Source organism: Bemisia tabaci, chromosome 5 (genome assembly GCF_918797505.1).
Source record: "Bemisia tabaci chromosome 5, PGI_BMITA_v3".
NCBI lineage: Eukaryota > Metazoa > Arthropoda > Insecta > Hemiptera > Aleyrodidae > Bemisia > Bemisia tabaci.
The window spans coordinates 2,454,917-2,469,937 of record NC_092797.1 but is presented as its reverse complement, the minus strand read 5'-3'; the positions used below and the strand labels follow the sequence as shown (position 1 = coordinate 2,469,937).

General features: G+C 39.6%; 1 protein-coding gene and 1 long non-coding RNA gene across 2 annotated transcripts in view; one reads left to right on the top strand and one right to left on the bottom strand.

The window, feature by feature from the left end:
* The window catches only part of mgl (low-density lipoprotein receptor-related protein megalin), a 188,165-nt gene that overhangs the window by 125,953 nt on the left and 47,191 nt on the right, over positions 1–15,021 (top strand). Inside the window, exons 2-8 of the mRNA XM_019044291.2 lie at positions 7,855–7,896; positions 9,124–9,246; positions 10,669–10,800; positions 12,030–12,284; positions 12,787–13,038; positions 13,630–13,746; positions 14,591–14,883. Coding sequence (XP_018899836.1) covers positions 7,855–7,896; positions 9,124–9,246; positions 10,669–10,800; positions 12,030–12,284; positions 12,787–13,038; positions 13,630–13,746; positions 14,591–14,883 — 1,214 coding nt within the window. The remainder of the gene's footprint in view (positions 1–7,854; positions 7,897–9,123; positions 9,247–10,668; positions 10,801–12,029; positions 12,285–12,786; positions 13,039–13,629; positions 13,747–14,590; positions 14,884–15,021) is intronic.
* LOC140224710 (uncharacterized) lies at positions 9,124–12,981 on the bottom strand. Its single transcript, XR_011899961.1, has 3 exons — positions 12,841–12,981; positions 10,918–10,990; positions 9,124–9,273 (listed from the first exon to the last, which is right to left on the bottom strand). It is a non-coding gene; the product is annotated as an uncharacterized lncRNA (long non-coding RNA).

Below are 15,021 nucleotides of genomic sequence, written 5' to 3'. Positions count from 1 at the left end.
CTAATATGTGTTACATGCCGATCGCCGCGCCGAGGGCTTCTCCTTTTCATCTCAAGTCCTCGTCATCATTTCTCCCCAAGTGGCGCCGTTGCAGGCGAAATTGCGTGTTTGGTCTTTCTCTTAACTCGACTTATTGAATGTGCTGTCTCTTGTATCACTAAGAGACGACAAAATTAGAAATTACTACACTCTCAAGAAATGAGAGACTTTGTCGCCTTCTCTCGTTTGTAATTTTGTTTTTATAAATCCGATTTTTTTTTTATACCTACACTTTAAAAAATTGCAAATTTTTGCCACCCCTTACATTTGCCGCCATGGGCCACGGCCCATGTGGCCACCCCCTTAATCTGGCCCTGTCTCTTAGGGCCCAAAAGGGTAGGTAACCTTTGAAAACGACAAATGTTACTGTCAATCTTTAGACTCCAATATCAAACGAAAATGGACAAAAAATTCATATAAGTAAGCATTCTTCCGCAGAAATGAGTAAGTTTATGCAAAAACCAAGTCAAATACGTGCAATTCATAGATTGCCTATCCTTTTGGGTAGAGTACCTATATTAAGAGAGTATGGCCACTTGAGTTACCACCTCTGATTGGCTCAGCCATCGTAGGCTGAATGGAGCCCTTAGGACCCAAAAATGGCGGACGCCATAAGCTAATGTAATGCAAAATGACTCAAAATGTAGTTGTCTTTGCTTATCGTAACGAGAAATTTACCAAAATGCACTATTGCGACCTCGTTACATATTTTTAAGGCTAATCGTGTGCAATTTTCGAGAAAAATTATCTTGGATGTAGTAAGGTTGGCAGCGAGCGCGGTTGGTGATATCCGTCAAAAGTTGGCAATGACCCCCCTCCCATCCACAAAAACCAAAACAAAGCACCACCATTTTTGGGTCCTAAGCCTCTCCATGGGACCCAGTGGCCATACTCTCTTAATATAGGTACTCTACTTTTGGGGTCTAAGAGCTCCATCACCTAACCTTAAATGTTCGACATGTCCATACTCTCCTTGTATAGGTAGTATAAACGTCGTGATAAGCTTTTAAAGTTCCCAAATTTTCCCGGCCTCTCCTGGTGACTGGATCCACGGTGCGGCGTCGCGGCAGAGACACAGCGATACGGACCCCCGCGGGGGGCGCTATCTCCAACGGCGGGTGCGAACTGGGATGTCGCAAGGCTGAACTTTGATTCCTGGGCAATTATTGAGATGCTCCGAATTAGATCCGCGGACGACGACGGCGACGCGACGCGACGGGGCGACACGCTGAGGACTCGCGTCTCACGTCGAGACGTGAAATTGATCCCAAGGTCCGTCAAAGACCTCTTGTCGCGTCCTGGTCGCTCCTTTCACTCATTCCCGACTGACCGATCTGACGAGCGACTTGGATCCAATTTGATACGAGCACCGTGAAGCAACGTCCAGTCTCGCGCGCTCCCGCCTTAAGGAAGGACGCCGTATGAACCTTCACGCGTTGCCCAGTTTCCTCTGCAGGGTTTCTACCAGTCCCCAATGTCCCCGATTATTCCCGATTTTGGAAGGATGAGAAGAAATTTTGAGGAACGTATCAGAAACTCGAAAATATTGAAAGACATGAATATAATGAGTTGAATTCGAAAATGCCAACGTCCTTGCTAAATTAAGCATTACTTTCCCTGCTGGGATAATCCTCCAAAAGACACCACGGGCTCATTGTTTTTCTTGTGCCAAAAACTATAAGAAACAAGTTCCAACATCAGGGTGTCTACCAGTCCCCGAAAGTCCCCAATTTCCCTCTTCAGGTCCCCAAAAAATGACAAAAATCGTCCTAAACACCGGCATTGTCAAATTTTCCCACCAGCCGCGGCGTCGTGGTATAACCAGGAATTGAAAAACTGAAGTGTTGCTTGGTCTCTCGCTTGCTTTCATCGGTTCAACATGACTTGTAAAATTAGTCCTATGAAATACGCCTTTTAACGCTCTAACTAGCTCCCTTTCTCTTACTATTTCGGGGAAAAAAGTCCCCAAAAGTCCTCAATTTTGGTTTTTCATAACTGGTAGACAAACAACAAACAAACCCTCTCCTAACAAATCACATGTCTTCACGAAAATTTGTTAGTATTTTCCCCACCAAATTTTCAGAGAATTTCGTTCCTTACAAGGTTGCCACAGTCAGGGGATACCAGGAAATGTCAGGGAAAACCTATAAAAGTCAGGGAAAATGACGGAAATGTCCTGTTGGAAAAACTGTTGGGTCACCTTTGATGGCTGGTGCGAATGGGTTCGATATTTCGAACAACAAATTTTGCCTGAAAACTATTTCCAATAACGTCTTGTTAACCATCCGGCATATCTACAATTGTCGGGGAATTTCACCAAAATGTGTCAGGGAAATCAGGGACATATCAGGAAATTTCATTTTCTAAATTCTGTGGCAACCCTGTCCTTATTAAATCGGAAGTGTGTGAAAATTTCAATGAATTAAACTCATGAATTTCCTCAAGAATGAGTATTTTCTGGAAAAGTAAATTTGGCAACTTTCGAATGTTTACACGGCGTTTTTCCTTAGCACGGCAGCTACGCCCTGTCCGAGATCATTGAAAGTGATGCTGCGCCGCGCTGGCTCCGGGGATGTGGAGGGGGGGGGGGCGATCCCGGGAGGCCGCGCTAAGAAAAAACGTCGTATCGACATCCGGAGCTCGCCAAATCGTCGCTTTTCTGACGTAAGCTACCGTCCTGCGGAAAAACCTCGTATGAGCATTCGAGTGCTGCTAAATGTAGTCCAAATTAAGAATTTGCACGAAAAGTGCTCATTGTCTTTTCTGACGATGAGGGTGCTGAATGAGCTGCCATTGCAGTATTTTATACTTGTTTCTCTTATGAGCAATGGAGAAATTGCATGCACATTTTTTATTGCTTCATCTAAAAGTGCCCAAAGAACTGATTACACCGGATTTTTTATATTTTTTTCCTAATATGGGGAATAGTATGAAAATAGATTGAAAAGTGAGAAAATGCACCGCCTAGTGACGTCATCTGGCGGCATTTCCCATTTAAACGCACGTATTTTAGCAGATTGGACCATTTTGTCATATATTCTCCAATAATTGGTCAATTCATGAACCAAGGATATCCTCGTGTTCAGTTCACTCAGTTGCAGTGGTTTCCACTGAAACACGAAATTCATCAAATTTCAGACACCTGCAAATTCTCTATCATACCGAAATGGATTTAAAAATTAAAACGTAGCGCCTTGTGACGTTCATGCGGCGCCGTAGTTTCCACTCAAACTAAGTTCATCAAATTTCCAACCCCTGGAACTTCTCCACTCTGAACGCTGTAAAAAAACATAGCGGAGCTGAAGACAAATGGATTGCATTTTGCAGCAAGGAACCATAAGGAATCCAATGATGCTAAGATTGTGCATCTTTCATCCTTTGCAATAAAATTACTTATTGAAATAACAAAAAAATATAAATTTTACATGGTAATTTTTGTCTTAAATATACAGGTTTTAGCGAGTAAGATAGAACTGTCAATAGATAATCAGGTTTTTCTTCCAAGACAAAAAGAAGTTGCACAATCTCTGCAACATTGCAATGCTCCTGGTTCCTTTTTGCAAAATGCAATCCAAATTATCAAGAAAATCCTGGGTGCAACAGGAGCAAGGCAACGTCTGAATGTTGATAGGACGTTCTGTCTTAGCAGAGCAGCGCTGCCCACCGCAATGTATGTACACAACTACACACGGCGTCGCTTTGCCGTGTCAGGGAAGAGAGCCGTAAGTGCTTTCCGGAATGAGCCTCGAGGCACATAAGAGCATGTGCTAACCGTGGTTCATACAGGTATTCATTTACGACTCTGTTCCATAAGACGGCATCGCTGTGCAGTGAAACTCGAGAGGCGGTCTCGCGGGCAGCTCTGCAGTTCTGCAGTTCTGCACCCTCGTGCTTGCGCGCCCGCCAATCTCAGGCTACGTTTACGATCTTGCGGTTAGGTGAGCATTAAGCGCGGTTCAATTACGGCGACACGGCGTCATTGGGTTGTGGGGGGGGGGGGGGGGGGAGAATATAGATCTCGCATGCTGCAGAGATTTGCGATACTGTGAGAGACTCAGGAAAGGAGGAAAACAGATGGAGGAAAACAGATGGAGGAATACGGAGGAAGATTATAGAGAGGAAAAGTGGCTTTCAGAGGAATTTCTTAAACCGGCCCCTGACCGCTTCGCGGTCCAACCCCCCGAGGCGCGAAGCGCTTGTATGATGTATAGTTTAAAAATTTGCTCAAATTTTGATGGGGCTCTCGAATGCTAGAAATCATAGTGCGAAAAACTTCTCTCGATAACTTTTGCCCCTCTCCTCCTGTAAGGCCCTGTCTTCTAAGCTGCTCATTTCATGTATTTCCGAAATATATCACGATTTTATTTTCCCCCGTCTTCTAAGCCGCTCATTTCATGTATTTCCGAAGTATATCACGATTTTATTTTCCCCTGTCCTCCAAGCCGCTCATTTCATGTATTTCCGAAATATATCACGATTTTATTTTCCCCTGTCCTCCAAGCCGCTCATTTCATGTATTTCCGAAATATATCACGATTTTATTTTCAACGAAATTCCGCCACCTGCTGGTGTAGTTCCGGATGGATTTTAAGGTGGAAAGCCATCTCCGGCGCGGCGGGTGGGGGCGGGTACCGGTGCCTTGTGCGACACTGCGCGCCGCGACGCGGCCGGCGCGGCGCGGCGTGGCGTGGCGTGGCGTGGAGCGGCGGCGCGGTTTTGTCGTATAGCGGGCGCGGGCGCGAGCGAGCGGTGCGCGCGGTGCCTGGGCCTTGACCGAAGAAGTGATCTGTACCAGTGGGTCACTGCCCGTCGCCCCCCCCCCCCCCCCCCCCCGACGCTGCTTGCTGACTTCTTCCGCCGCTCCCGCGAGCCGTCTTCCACTTCCACCTCCCGTTTCCTGTCTTGTAAATCCTCTGTCCCATGCGACAATGCCCACAGAGCACGCTGTGCATCTCATTAGAGAACTCCAGCAAGAAGAGGCCATTCTTCAAAGTCGGCATCACTGTTTTTCCTCAATCGGAGAAGTATATGGATTACATTTTGCAATAAGGAACCACTATCTCTGGTGCTCAAAAAAAGTACAGTACTTACCTGCAAAGGGAAACCAATGGCATGTATGTTGTTTCTAAAATGGGCTAGAAATAGTGGTTCCTTATTGCAAAATGTAATCCATATATGGACGTATTCATGCTAAAAGGAACTATGTGCATTGGGTTTGCGTGCAACATAGTTCCTTTTAGCATAATGTCCATATGTCGAAGGCAGTTAGTTAAATAAGGAATTTTATCAAATGTCTAGGCCGGTAGTCAAATTTTGACAGTTTACGGAATTCTGAAAATTTAAGGCGAGGAATTCGCGGGTTTTCAATATTTTGATATGAATAACTCTTCAAATCCGCGAACTCTCCTTGTTCCTTCCTTTTCAAATGCCTCTCGCACTTCTAAATGTCGGAATTTTAAAAATTCTATGTTTTATGACGTGCTGAAAATTTCAAGATAAATGTGCGTTCAGAGCGTAAAAGTCGTTTAAAATACTACTGTATGCTGCATATTTTTCAGAGAATTCTTTCTTACAAGAGCAACGAATTATTTTTTTCTAAAATTAGGGAAAAAATCTAAATTTCAAGCTAAGTAAGAATATTTGACTATTTGCCCAGGCACTTGACAAAATGCCTGATTTTACTATTTGCCTGCGACGTATACATTTCCATTAAAAGTATCGATTTTAGGCGAGGCGCCTCACCAAGAATCGATTGTTTAACGTACGTTTAAAATGGAGGGAAAAACAGTGTTGCCAAATTTCAAGAATAGCAACTGTGTGTTTAAGAAGGGTATTCTGCCGTGGTATTGAAGGAAGCGATACTGTCGCGCTCAGGAAAAACATTAATTTTTTAGGAAATTTATGAATATTTTACCTCAAAATTTTCAAATACCGTAGATTGAACTGTGAGTAAATTCTCCGAAAAATTAGGAGAAAAATATGCACGAGTTTCCCTGCAAATTCGTTTTTTATCAAAGGAAATTTGGCAACACCCAGAGTTAAGAAATTTCGTGAAAGATTATAAGAAGAAATTTCATGAGGAAATTTCAAGAAATTTCATGGGAAAAAAAGAAATTTCATGAAATTTCTTGTGAAATTTCACGAAATTTCATTCGATGAAATTTCTTTTAGCAACTCTGGCAACACCTGAAGGCTAATACGACATTTTTCCCTAACTGTAGAATAACGTACCCAAATCGAGCCTCCTTCAAAATTCGTCCATTAATATTTGGCGAACTCGCCGATTCAGCTCAAACTGCAAATTAGACTACATTTTGAATTTAGGAACTACTAGTTCTGGCTCATTTTGAAAACAAACTACTTTACATTATTTTCCCTACTCAGCAGATAAGAGCTTTTACTAATGAGTCAGAAATTTTAGTTCTCAATTGCAAAATGGAGTCCAATTCGTCTCGTTTGTACATAAATGAGACCTACGAGAAGGCAGTAAATGCCTAAAAATTGACGCTGTTTCAGTCAAACTGCAGTTAGTGCACACTTTTCTGCGAGAGGGCTGCCCTTGGACGAAAAAGGACGAACTCCGCAAATCTTAACGCCTGGATAAGACTATTCGTGCTCCAAAGTTGTCCGTGTTGCATATAGAGACAATTGAAGGCGTTTTGGCGTCTCGTGACAGACGCAACCGAGCGACGCGACGCGACGTTGATTTCAACGCCTGGATACGATACGACTATTCGTGCTCCAAGGTTGTCCATGTTGCATATCGAGGAAGTTGAAGGCGTTTATTGGCTTCTCCTGTTCGTTCCTTCTTGCACGCAACGGCACTTCTCAATACGAACCATTTTTAACTCTTTTTTTTTTTTTTTTTTTTTTTTTTAAAGATTTACGCTGCCGGCTGACTTAACTCTGCATATTGCGCTATTTAGCTTCAGGAACTTAATTAAATCCAACCGTAACTCCACAAGAAACAAGACGCTACATACTGCTACTGATTACAGTCGGTTCACCGCATCTCTCCGAGGTCAATGGCCGCGGCAGATGACGACCGAATGCTTTTTGACTGTTTTGACCGTGTTGCTAGCTTTATGATTGGTCCATGCGTTAGCCAACCCGAGTCAATGTTGCTTGTTTACTTTTTTCTTCAACCTAACCTTGTTGCATCGGCACGGGCATTTGAATTTGACAACTGTACCCATAATTTGACTAAGTCATGCCACATGCATTCCTGTTTAAAATAATGTTTAGTGTTTTTTTATGTTTCTTCTGTAATATAATCGTATGTGATTTTTTCTGTGTACTCATCATGCCCCTTCATAATTCCCTGGAACCTTTAGTTGACTTTGTTCTTAGCCCTTCTCGAGAGAACGGTATTTTGGTAAGATTTGCTTTTGAAAAGAAAACATCGCGTCTATCAACGCAGTTAAATTTTTTACAATAGCATAGTGCTAGGTGTACCGACTTACTGATTTAATATGATTCTGAGTCTATTTTGTAATGGATTGGAATAAATGTAGGTAATGAATATGATCAAAGCTGAGCTCCATCCTTAACGAAGGCAATGGAGCAAGAGAATTCAATCAAAGTAGAGTCGCTTTAAGATTCGGTCATTTTGTTTCTGGCTGTTTCCATCTTGCAGATAAAGCTTGACGTGACATCACATTCAAATGTCCATCCAACTTCCCTGTATTGTGTTAGTATTACATGACAGTTTTTAACTCAATGAAATCGGAGAAAACACTGGACCGCAAGTCGGTTGTACAGATTGAGCTTCACAATGTCAGTTTGAACTGATGGTTTTTATTTTGTTTGTTTCAGATGTGGCTCTATTCAGATTACCAAATACAACAGCAGCATCTGGTAAGATTTATTTTTCAGTTTACGAACTATATCTTGCTTGATTTTCCGGAATCCTTTCAATCATGCTCTCTGCAGGTAGAGTTTGGAATAAGGACCGTTCCGAGACCAGAGCTATCTACGCACTGAACTTAACTCAAAGGGCCCTAAACTGAATTATGATACTAGTTAGAAAAAAGAATGTGCCACTTCTTATGGATCTACAAAATTATGTCTCATAGTGCAAGCTGTGCACCATCCAAACCCAGTGGCATGTGGTAAGATTGGCGAACGGAATAGGCAAGCTACAGGGTCCACCATCTCGGACTCTTAGTTTGGGGAGGGAGGTTTAGTACCTCTCTTAGAACGGGAAAAGAGTGCAGCGAAAGGAGAGTAGCAGTGGCATGCATGGACAACTGCCCATCGGCGATGACTCAACTGTCTTGCGCCTGATTGAAGTGAGCTTATATCTGGCATTGAATCACATATTCGCACGCATTTGCCTTATTTTAATGTGAAGACTACAATGAGTTTATTACTTGTAACATGATGGATGACTAGACAAGGTGCGAATGTAAGCATCATGATAGGTATATTTCTCACCACAATTTCATGCAGAACATGATTTGTGTAAAGAAAATTGTTGAAAGTAACTCCTAACCAAGATATAAACGGTTTTTTATGCATAAAATTCAAACTCTCGATGTCACAGGGCGGGGAACTTTGCTCGATTAAGAAATAGCCTCCTAAACCATTGTAAAGCGATATTTGATTCATGTAGACTTTGATTTTTCTTGTGAGCAGGAAATTTAAATTTTTTGTAACCAGTGTTAAGTAGAAACCTTATTCTCCTAGTTAGGAGTTAGTTTCAATCATTTTTGCTGTGTACTTCTTGATGTATGTGAAATTGTGAAGAGGAAACTTACATCAGAATGCTTAGATTCATACCTAGTCAAGTGGTCCATTGTCACATTTAAATCATCAACGCTTTGTAGCTTTTATTAATTAAAAAGTTTTGCTACAAAACTGAACAATTGCTTAATCCTAATCGCAACATCCAAAATGATTAATCAGCATCAAGTAACTGCAAAAATTTTATTTAGCTTTTAAGTAACTGCAACATTTTTACTCTCATGCAAATTCATACAATGATGTCTGATGACATAGTTTTACCATTCTTAAAATCCTGCTTTTATGTGTTCACCAGTCGAAATAACCGTGCACCCACTGAATAATTAATTCTTTCTTTAGATCTCTCTACAACATGTGCGCCGGGTATGTTTCGATGTCCAGAAGGCAAATGTATTCCACAGCTATGGGTCTGTAATTACCAGCGAGACTGCGAAAAAGGAGATGACGAGTTTCAGCAATGTCGTAAGTATTTATCCATACTGTTTCTCTCTTAAAACAAATTTCAAATAACGAAGATGAAAGAATCAGCATATGATCTGAGGCAGTTCATGGCAGGTAGGGAAATGAAGATGTCAGGGCCTAGTTGATGCAAGTCTAAATTTTCTGAATTCTGTCTTGAGACTGAACAATTGAAAACATGATTGACCTCTGTTAAGTAATCTTCAGTTTTCTGATCGTAGCCACTACTTAAGAGAGGTCTTATTAAGTCAAGTGTCTCACCAATGACACCATAGTTTTACATTTTATGTGCAAGCAAATCATGTTGAATGGCATTAAAGGCAGCTAAAGACATCAAGTCAGAATGAATTACTTGTGTAAAACTTCCCGCCCGGCAAAAAGTGGTTGCAAAAATGTTGTCACAACACCACTGCCAAAATTGATGCTGCAGAAACGTTATTTTTAGCAGTTGTCAGGCGGGTTTTGTTCGTAATGTTTTCATGGAGGAGTTTTAGTTTATCAGTGATAGGTTAATTCATACTGCCATTGAATAAAACTGTAATTCCTATCATTTAGTATTTAGTTTACTCCTAAAATGAGGAGCAACTGCATTTTGAGAGCTATTTTAAAGTTGTTTGTCAACTGTATCCAGTACATTAATGGACTGACAATAAGCCTCTAGATTCGGTCTGAACTAGAGTAAAATTTTACTTGTTTTTTTTCTAGAAAAAAAATTTACACAGAATTTGATTCACACGATAGAAAGTTTGGGATTCAACTCATGAACAATTTAACAAGTATTTTTAACACAAATCAAATGAAAATTTGACTACACAAATGATGTTATTTGTATTCTTGTTATTCAACCAATGTAACTCATATCTTTGTCAGGAGGTGGTTTCCAAACTCTGTGTTGTACGTTTCATTTTCTTTGTGAAATTTCGGAAGGGAAACAACAAGTTGCGTAGTGCTTTAATCCATACCTTGTCTAGAGGCCCATTGTCAACTGAGTACTCGGGTCCCTTCTCGTGTATGAAAAATACTGTGCTAATCTCAAGAGCTTTTGGGAATTTTCCCATTATTATGCTACTAATTATGCTATAAAAAATTGTGTTTATTTTCCTGGCAAACCTATGTCTGGTCATTATACAAACCCAGGTTTGCCAAGCGTCATTTTAGGCAAACCTTGGTCTTTCTTTCACCAATAATATGACTTTACTGCTTAGCTTTCTTTTATAGCTAGTATGACTACTAACTTTTTCTTTACCTTGAATATGACTTTGCTGCTTAGCTTTTTTTAATGCTGAAGTGGCTAATTTATCCGAACCCTGAGGTCTACCTAGGAACGGTAGAAATAGTGTTGAAACAGAATTTGTTCAAATTTAAGAAGGGTTTAGCCGCATTTCAGTCTTGTTTGTTTCTTAATTTACTGATAATTCATCACAGCTCCTCCGGAATGTGACCCTGGCCAGCACACATGCCATCAATACCACTGGAACAAAACTTATTGTATTCCTCCACACCATAGGTGTGACATGACAGTAGACTGTGTTGACGGATCTGATGAAGCTGACTGCTGTAAGTATCTATGAAAAAAATATAGTTTTCATTCATGCTCCCTTTTTGTAAATGTACAGAATAGAAAGTATCATCATCCAAAACCAAAACAAAAAAATAATTTTTTAATGCACCTACCTTGATCGAAAAAATTCCCATATGAAAAAGTACGTTTTTTCTCTTTCATTGAATAATCAGTGTGGTCTTACATCTGTAAAACAAATGTAAAATTCATCAAAAATTTGAATTCCTCCAGAACATTGGAAGTTTCACACTCATAGTGAGAAGATTTAAAGTCTTGGATAAGGCTGCAGGCGCATTTGTCGTCTTTGCTATAGCCTCGACGCATGAAATTTGACTTGTCGCAGTAGCCCCATCGCATGAGATTTGACTTGTTGCTGTAGCCCCATTGCATGAGATTTGACTTGTTGCTGTAGCCACATTGCATGAGATTTGATACGAAGGAAAAACATGATGAACTAGATTAGATGAAAACAACCACTTATCCTCCATAAAGATGCTGACAGTCAAAACTGGAGTAGCAGGTCAAAGCTACAGAACATGGAAGCTGCGGTTATGGTCAACACCTGCTACAAATGTCCTTTTCTAAGTCCCCACGCAGGTAACATGTATGCATTGTGACTGCCACCTCAGTTCAGTTGAGGCAAAGAATTACATCGCCAAAATTCCACAAAAATCAAAGGATTTAGTGGTAAATACTGAGAAAAGTATCACTCTGACGGAAGGAGAAAAAAAGATAGTTTTTTCCCTCGATAGAAGGACTTGTAAACATCAGAAAGAAGGAATTCCTTTGGGCCTTTTTACGTTGATTAATGTCTTCCCTAAAACTACCTTAGTTTTAGTTGATTCTAAAAACTTTATTGTAGCAAATTCTGTTGTAACTCCACTTCATATCCAGCTAGAATGATATTATTCATTTTCATGTGCAATTATGCGTTCAGTTCTCAATAAACTGAGGGATGAATTGCCCTATTTTTATCAATTTTGATTCTAGAAAATAATTTTTTGTGGAAGAAAATTTAACAGACTAAATTACTATCCTGAATCAATCCATTCCTACAAAAAAAAAGATTCAGTCAATTTTAAATTCCCCCAATAACAAATTACTTAAAATTTTTAAAATTCTAAATTAGTATAAGATTTTTCACTGAAAAATGAATTAAGAAATCAAACATTGTTTGTTGAATACCACCGTTAAGAAAAGCGTCCAAACTTATTTTTGTTTTCAGCTTACAGGAAATGCCAGAAAGAGGACTTTCGGTGCGAAGTCAATGGGGCTGGAATGTGCCTTCCAAAAGAGAAAGTGTGTGATGGTTACTTTGATTGTCGAAACAAAAGGGATGAAGAAAATTGCAACAGCACGCATGGTCTCTCCTGCTCTCTGGATCAATTTCGATGTGCCAATGGCCAGCGGTGTATAGATATCTTTCAAAAATGTAATCATAGGAATGATTGTGGGGACAACAGTGATGAAGAAGGATGTAGTAAGTATATTTTTTTCCTACAAAACTACATTACTAAAAAAATCATTGTCAGGACACACCTCGGAACAATTTTGAGAAACATATCAGAAACTCGAAAATCTTGAAAGAAATGAATATACTTAATGAGTTGAACTCAAAAATGCCAATGTCCCTGCTAAATTGAGCATTACTTCCCTGCTGGGATAATGCTCCAAAAGACTTTACAGGCTCATTGTTTTTCTTGTGCCAAAAACTATAAGAAACAAGTTCTAACATACAAATCCCCCTTGGGTTGAACTGACTGAATGTTTTGATAATCTTACCACTGGAATCATTAGCTCTTTGATTCGGTCGGTGAGCACTGAGCAGTTAGGAACATAAGAGTCATGGTTTTTATTTAAAAAAATTTGGGATTGATGTGGTCTCCTCTCTCATCACTAAGAATAACTACTAAGAAGGAAATAGACCAAGTCATTAGGCATTAGCTTTTCAAAATGTTTGAAATAATTGAATTTGCTTTCAGATTTCGCTGCATGTCATATCGGTCAATTTCGGTGCGCAAACGCTCTTTGCATACCTGCAAGTTACCACTGTGATGGGTATAGAGACTGCATAGATAACAGCGATGAAGTAAACTGCACGACTATTGCGTGTCCAAACAAGTTCCTTTGTCCACGTGGTGCCCCAGGTGGCAAACCTCGCTGCATTGCCAAGTCACAGCTGTGCGACGGGAAAAATGACTGTGAAGATGGAGCTGATGAGGAAACAGCTTGCTGTAAGTTCAATTCAGGATTTTAGATATAGTAAATTTATTTATTTATTAATTTATCAAGCAATGCGTAAGTAAAATCCAAAATACTAGAACAAGAACATTAAACAATACAACAAGGCAATGGGTCAGTTGCGTTGGTTACAGAATCATGTTTTATTCAATTTTTTAATCAGAATTGAAAGCAGAATCTACCTTGAATTCTTTTACTCAAAAAACTTAACCAAAAGAATGAATAGGTCCTGCTAAAAGCACCGCAAATGAGTCGAGATTGTTGTTTTGCAAATATGTAAACCTTTGATTTCCTTTACATCGAAATTTACTCTTGTACTTAGAATTTGCTCATAATGAAAGAAAAAAATCTAGGAAGTTAGAGCTTCCCTTTTCTATTCTTAATATTCGGACAGGAGGAGAGATTGTTGCCTTGTTTCAAACTCTTTAATTGATAAAAGTAAAGTCGCATGAATGCTGTCGTAGGAAGGACATAGACCTCTTTATGTAAATTTTCTCCATCATTTATCAAAACTATGATGTTTTTTTTTTCATTTCAAATAACTCACACAGTAGACACTAATTTGTATACGTTTGACTTTTCAGCGACGGCAAACTGCCCTGCTCTAAATTGTGAATACAAGTGTCAAGCATCACCAACTGGTGGCACATGTTATTGCCCCGAAGGCCGTAAGGTTTCAAACGACACTCGAACTTGCATCGGTAAGGGTACTCTTCTTGACAAACAATTTCTAGAATGATAAATTCATTCCTTCGATCCATCATTATGCATCTCCAAAAACTTACTTAAAAGTCAGGAATTAGAATGATATTTTTGGAATGTGACTATCCTCAAAAAAAGGGAGCTTAGTCCATAGACGGAGGCTAATTAGATTACATTATGCAATAAACTTAGGTAATTTTAGTCAAATTTTGAAATTTCCTGTAATTTTACTGGGTTGCATGAGCAGCCCCTGAAAAATGAATGAAACTTCATGGAAAATGAAAGTTCTCTTTTCAGCCAAATGAAATTTCATATTGCATCTCTGGTTATGATGGAGATCTGCACACAAAAATTGTATTGATTCATCTGAGAGTGCTTAATTAGCTCAATTTGCAGTATTTTTTACAGTTTATCTCTGACGTAGGTAATTTTAGAAAATTAGATTTATCAGGGAAAAAATTCTCCGCATTGTGATGTCATGGAGCAGCATTGCCCATTTAAATAAGTTTATTTAAGCAGATTAGGTCATTTTGTCGTATCTCCTTCAATAGTCGTTCAATTTTTAAACCAAGGATATCGTCGTTCTTATTTCACCCAGTAGTTTCTACTTAAACTAACAATTCATCGAATTTCAGACACCTGCTAATTCTCTACTCAAGTTTGATGAATTGCCATCGATTTTTGACCATCGAAAAATATTATGCCCCGCCTTCTTAGGTGTGTCTACAAATGATTTTGAAATGACGCTTTCACCGGGTTGTATGCAAATGACTTCAAAATCGGACCTTCATCTGTTCAAAGTCAATGATTTTTCAAATAATTATTTTTTTTTCTTCCTTCCAGATCGCAATGAATGTGCTGAGTGGGGCTTCTGTGATCAACTTTGCCATAATACTCAAGGTTCCTATTCGTGTTCTTGTTACCCCGGTTATATACTAGAAAACCAAAAAAGTTGTATTGTAAATAATGCTACCTCACTGCCCTTCCAAATTTTTTTCGCCCACGATCGAATTGTTGAAAGTATGAACGCCAACGGAGCAAACAAGCAATTAGTTACCAACACAACCGCAGCCAGTGGACTCGACTTCCATTATGCAAAGAATATATTATTCTGGAGTGATACCAAAACTCGAAAAGTAAGTGGATATTACCTTTTAGACTGAATGCAAGAGAAAGTTTATTACCTATTAGGCAAAGAACATTGTGTCTAGGACCAGTCATTCATTAGGAAATGAAAAACTTTAGCAACTCATCAGGGAATCTGTTCCAAGAAC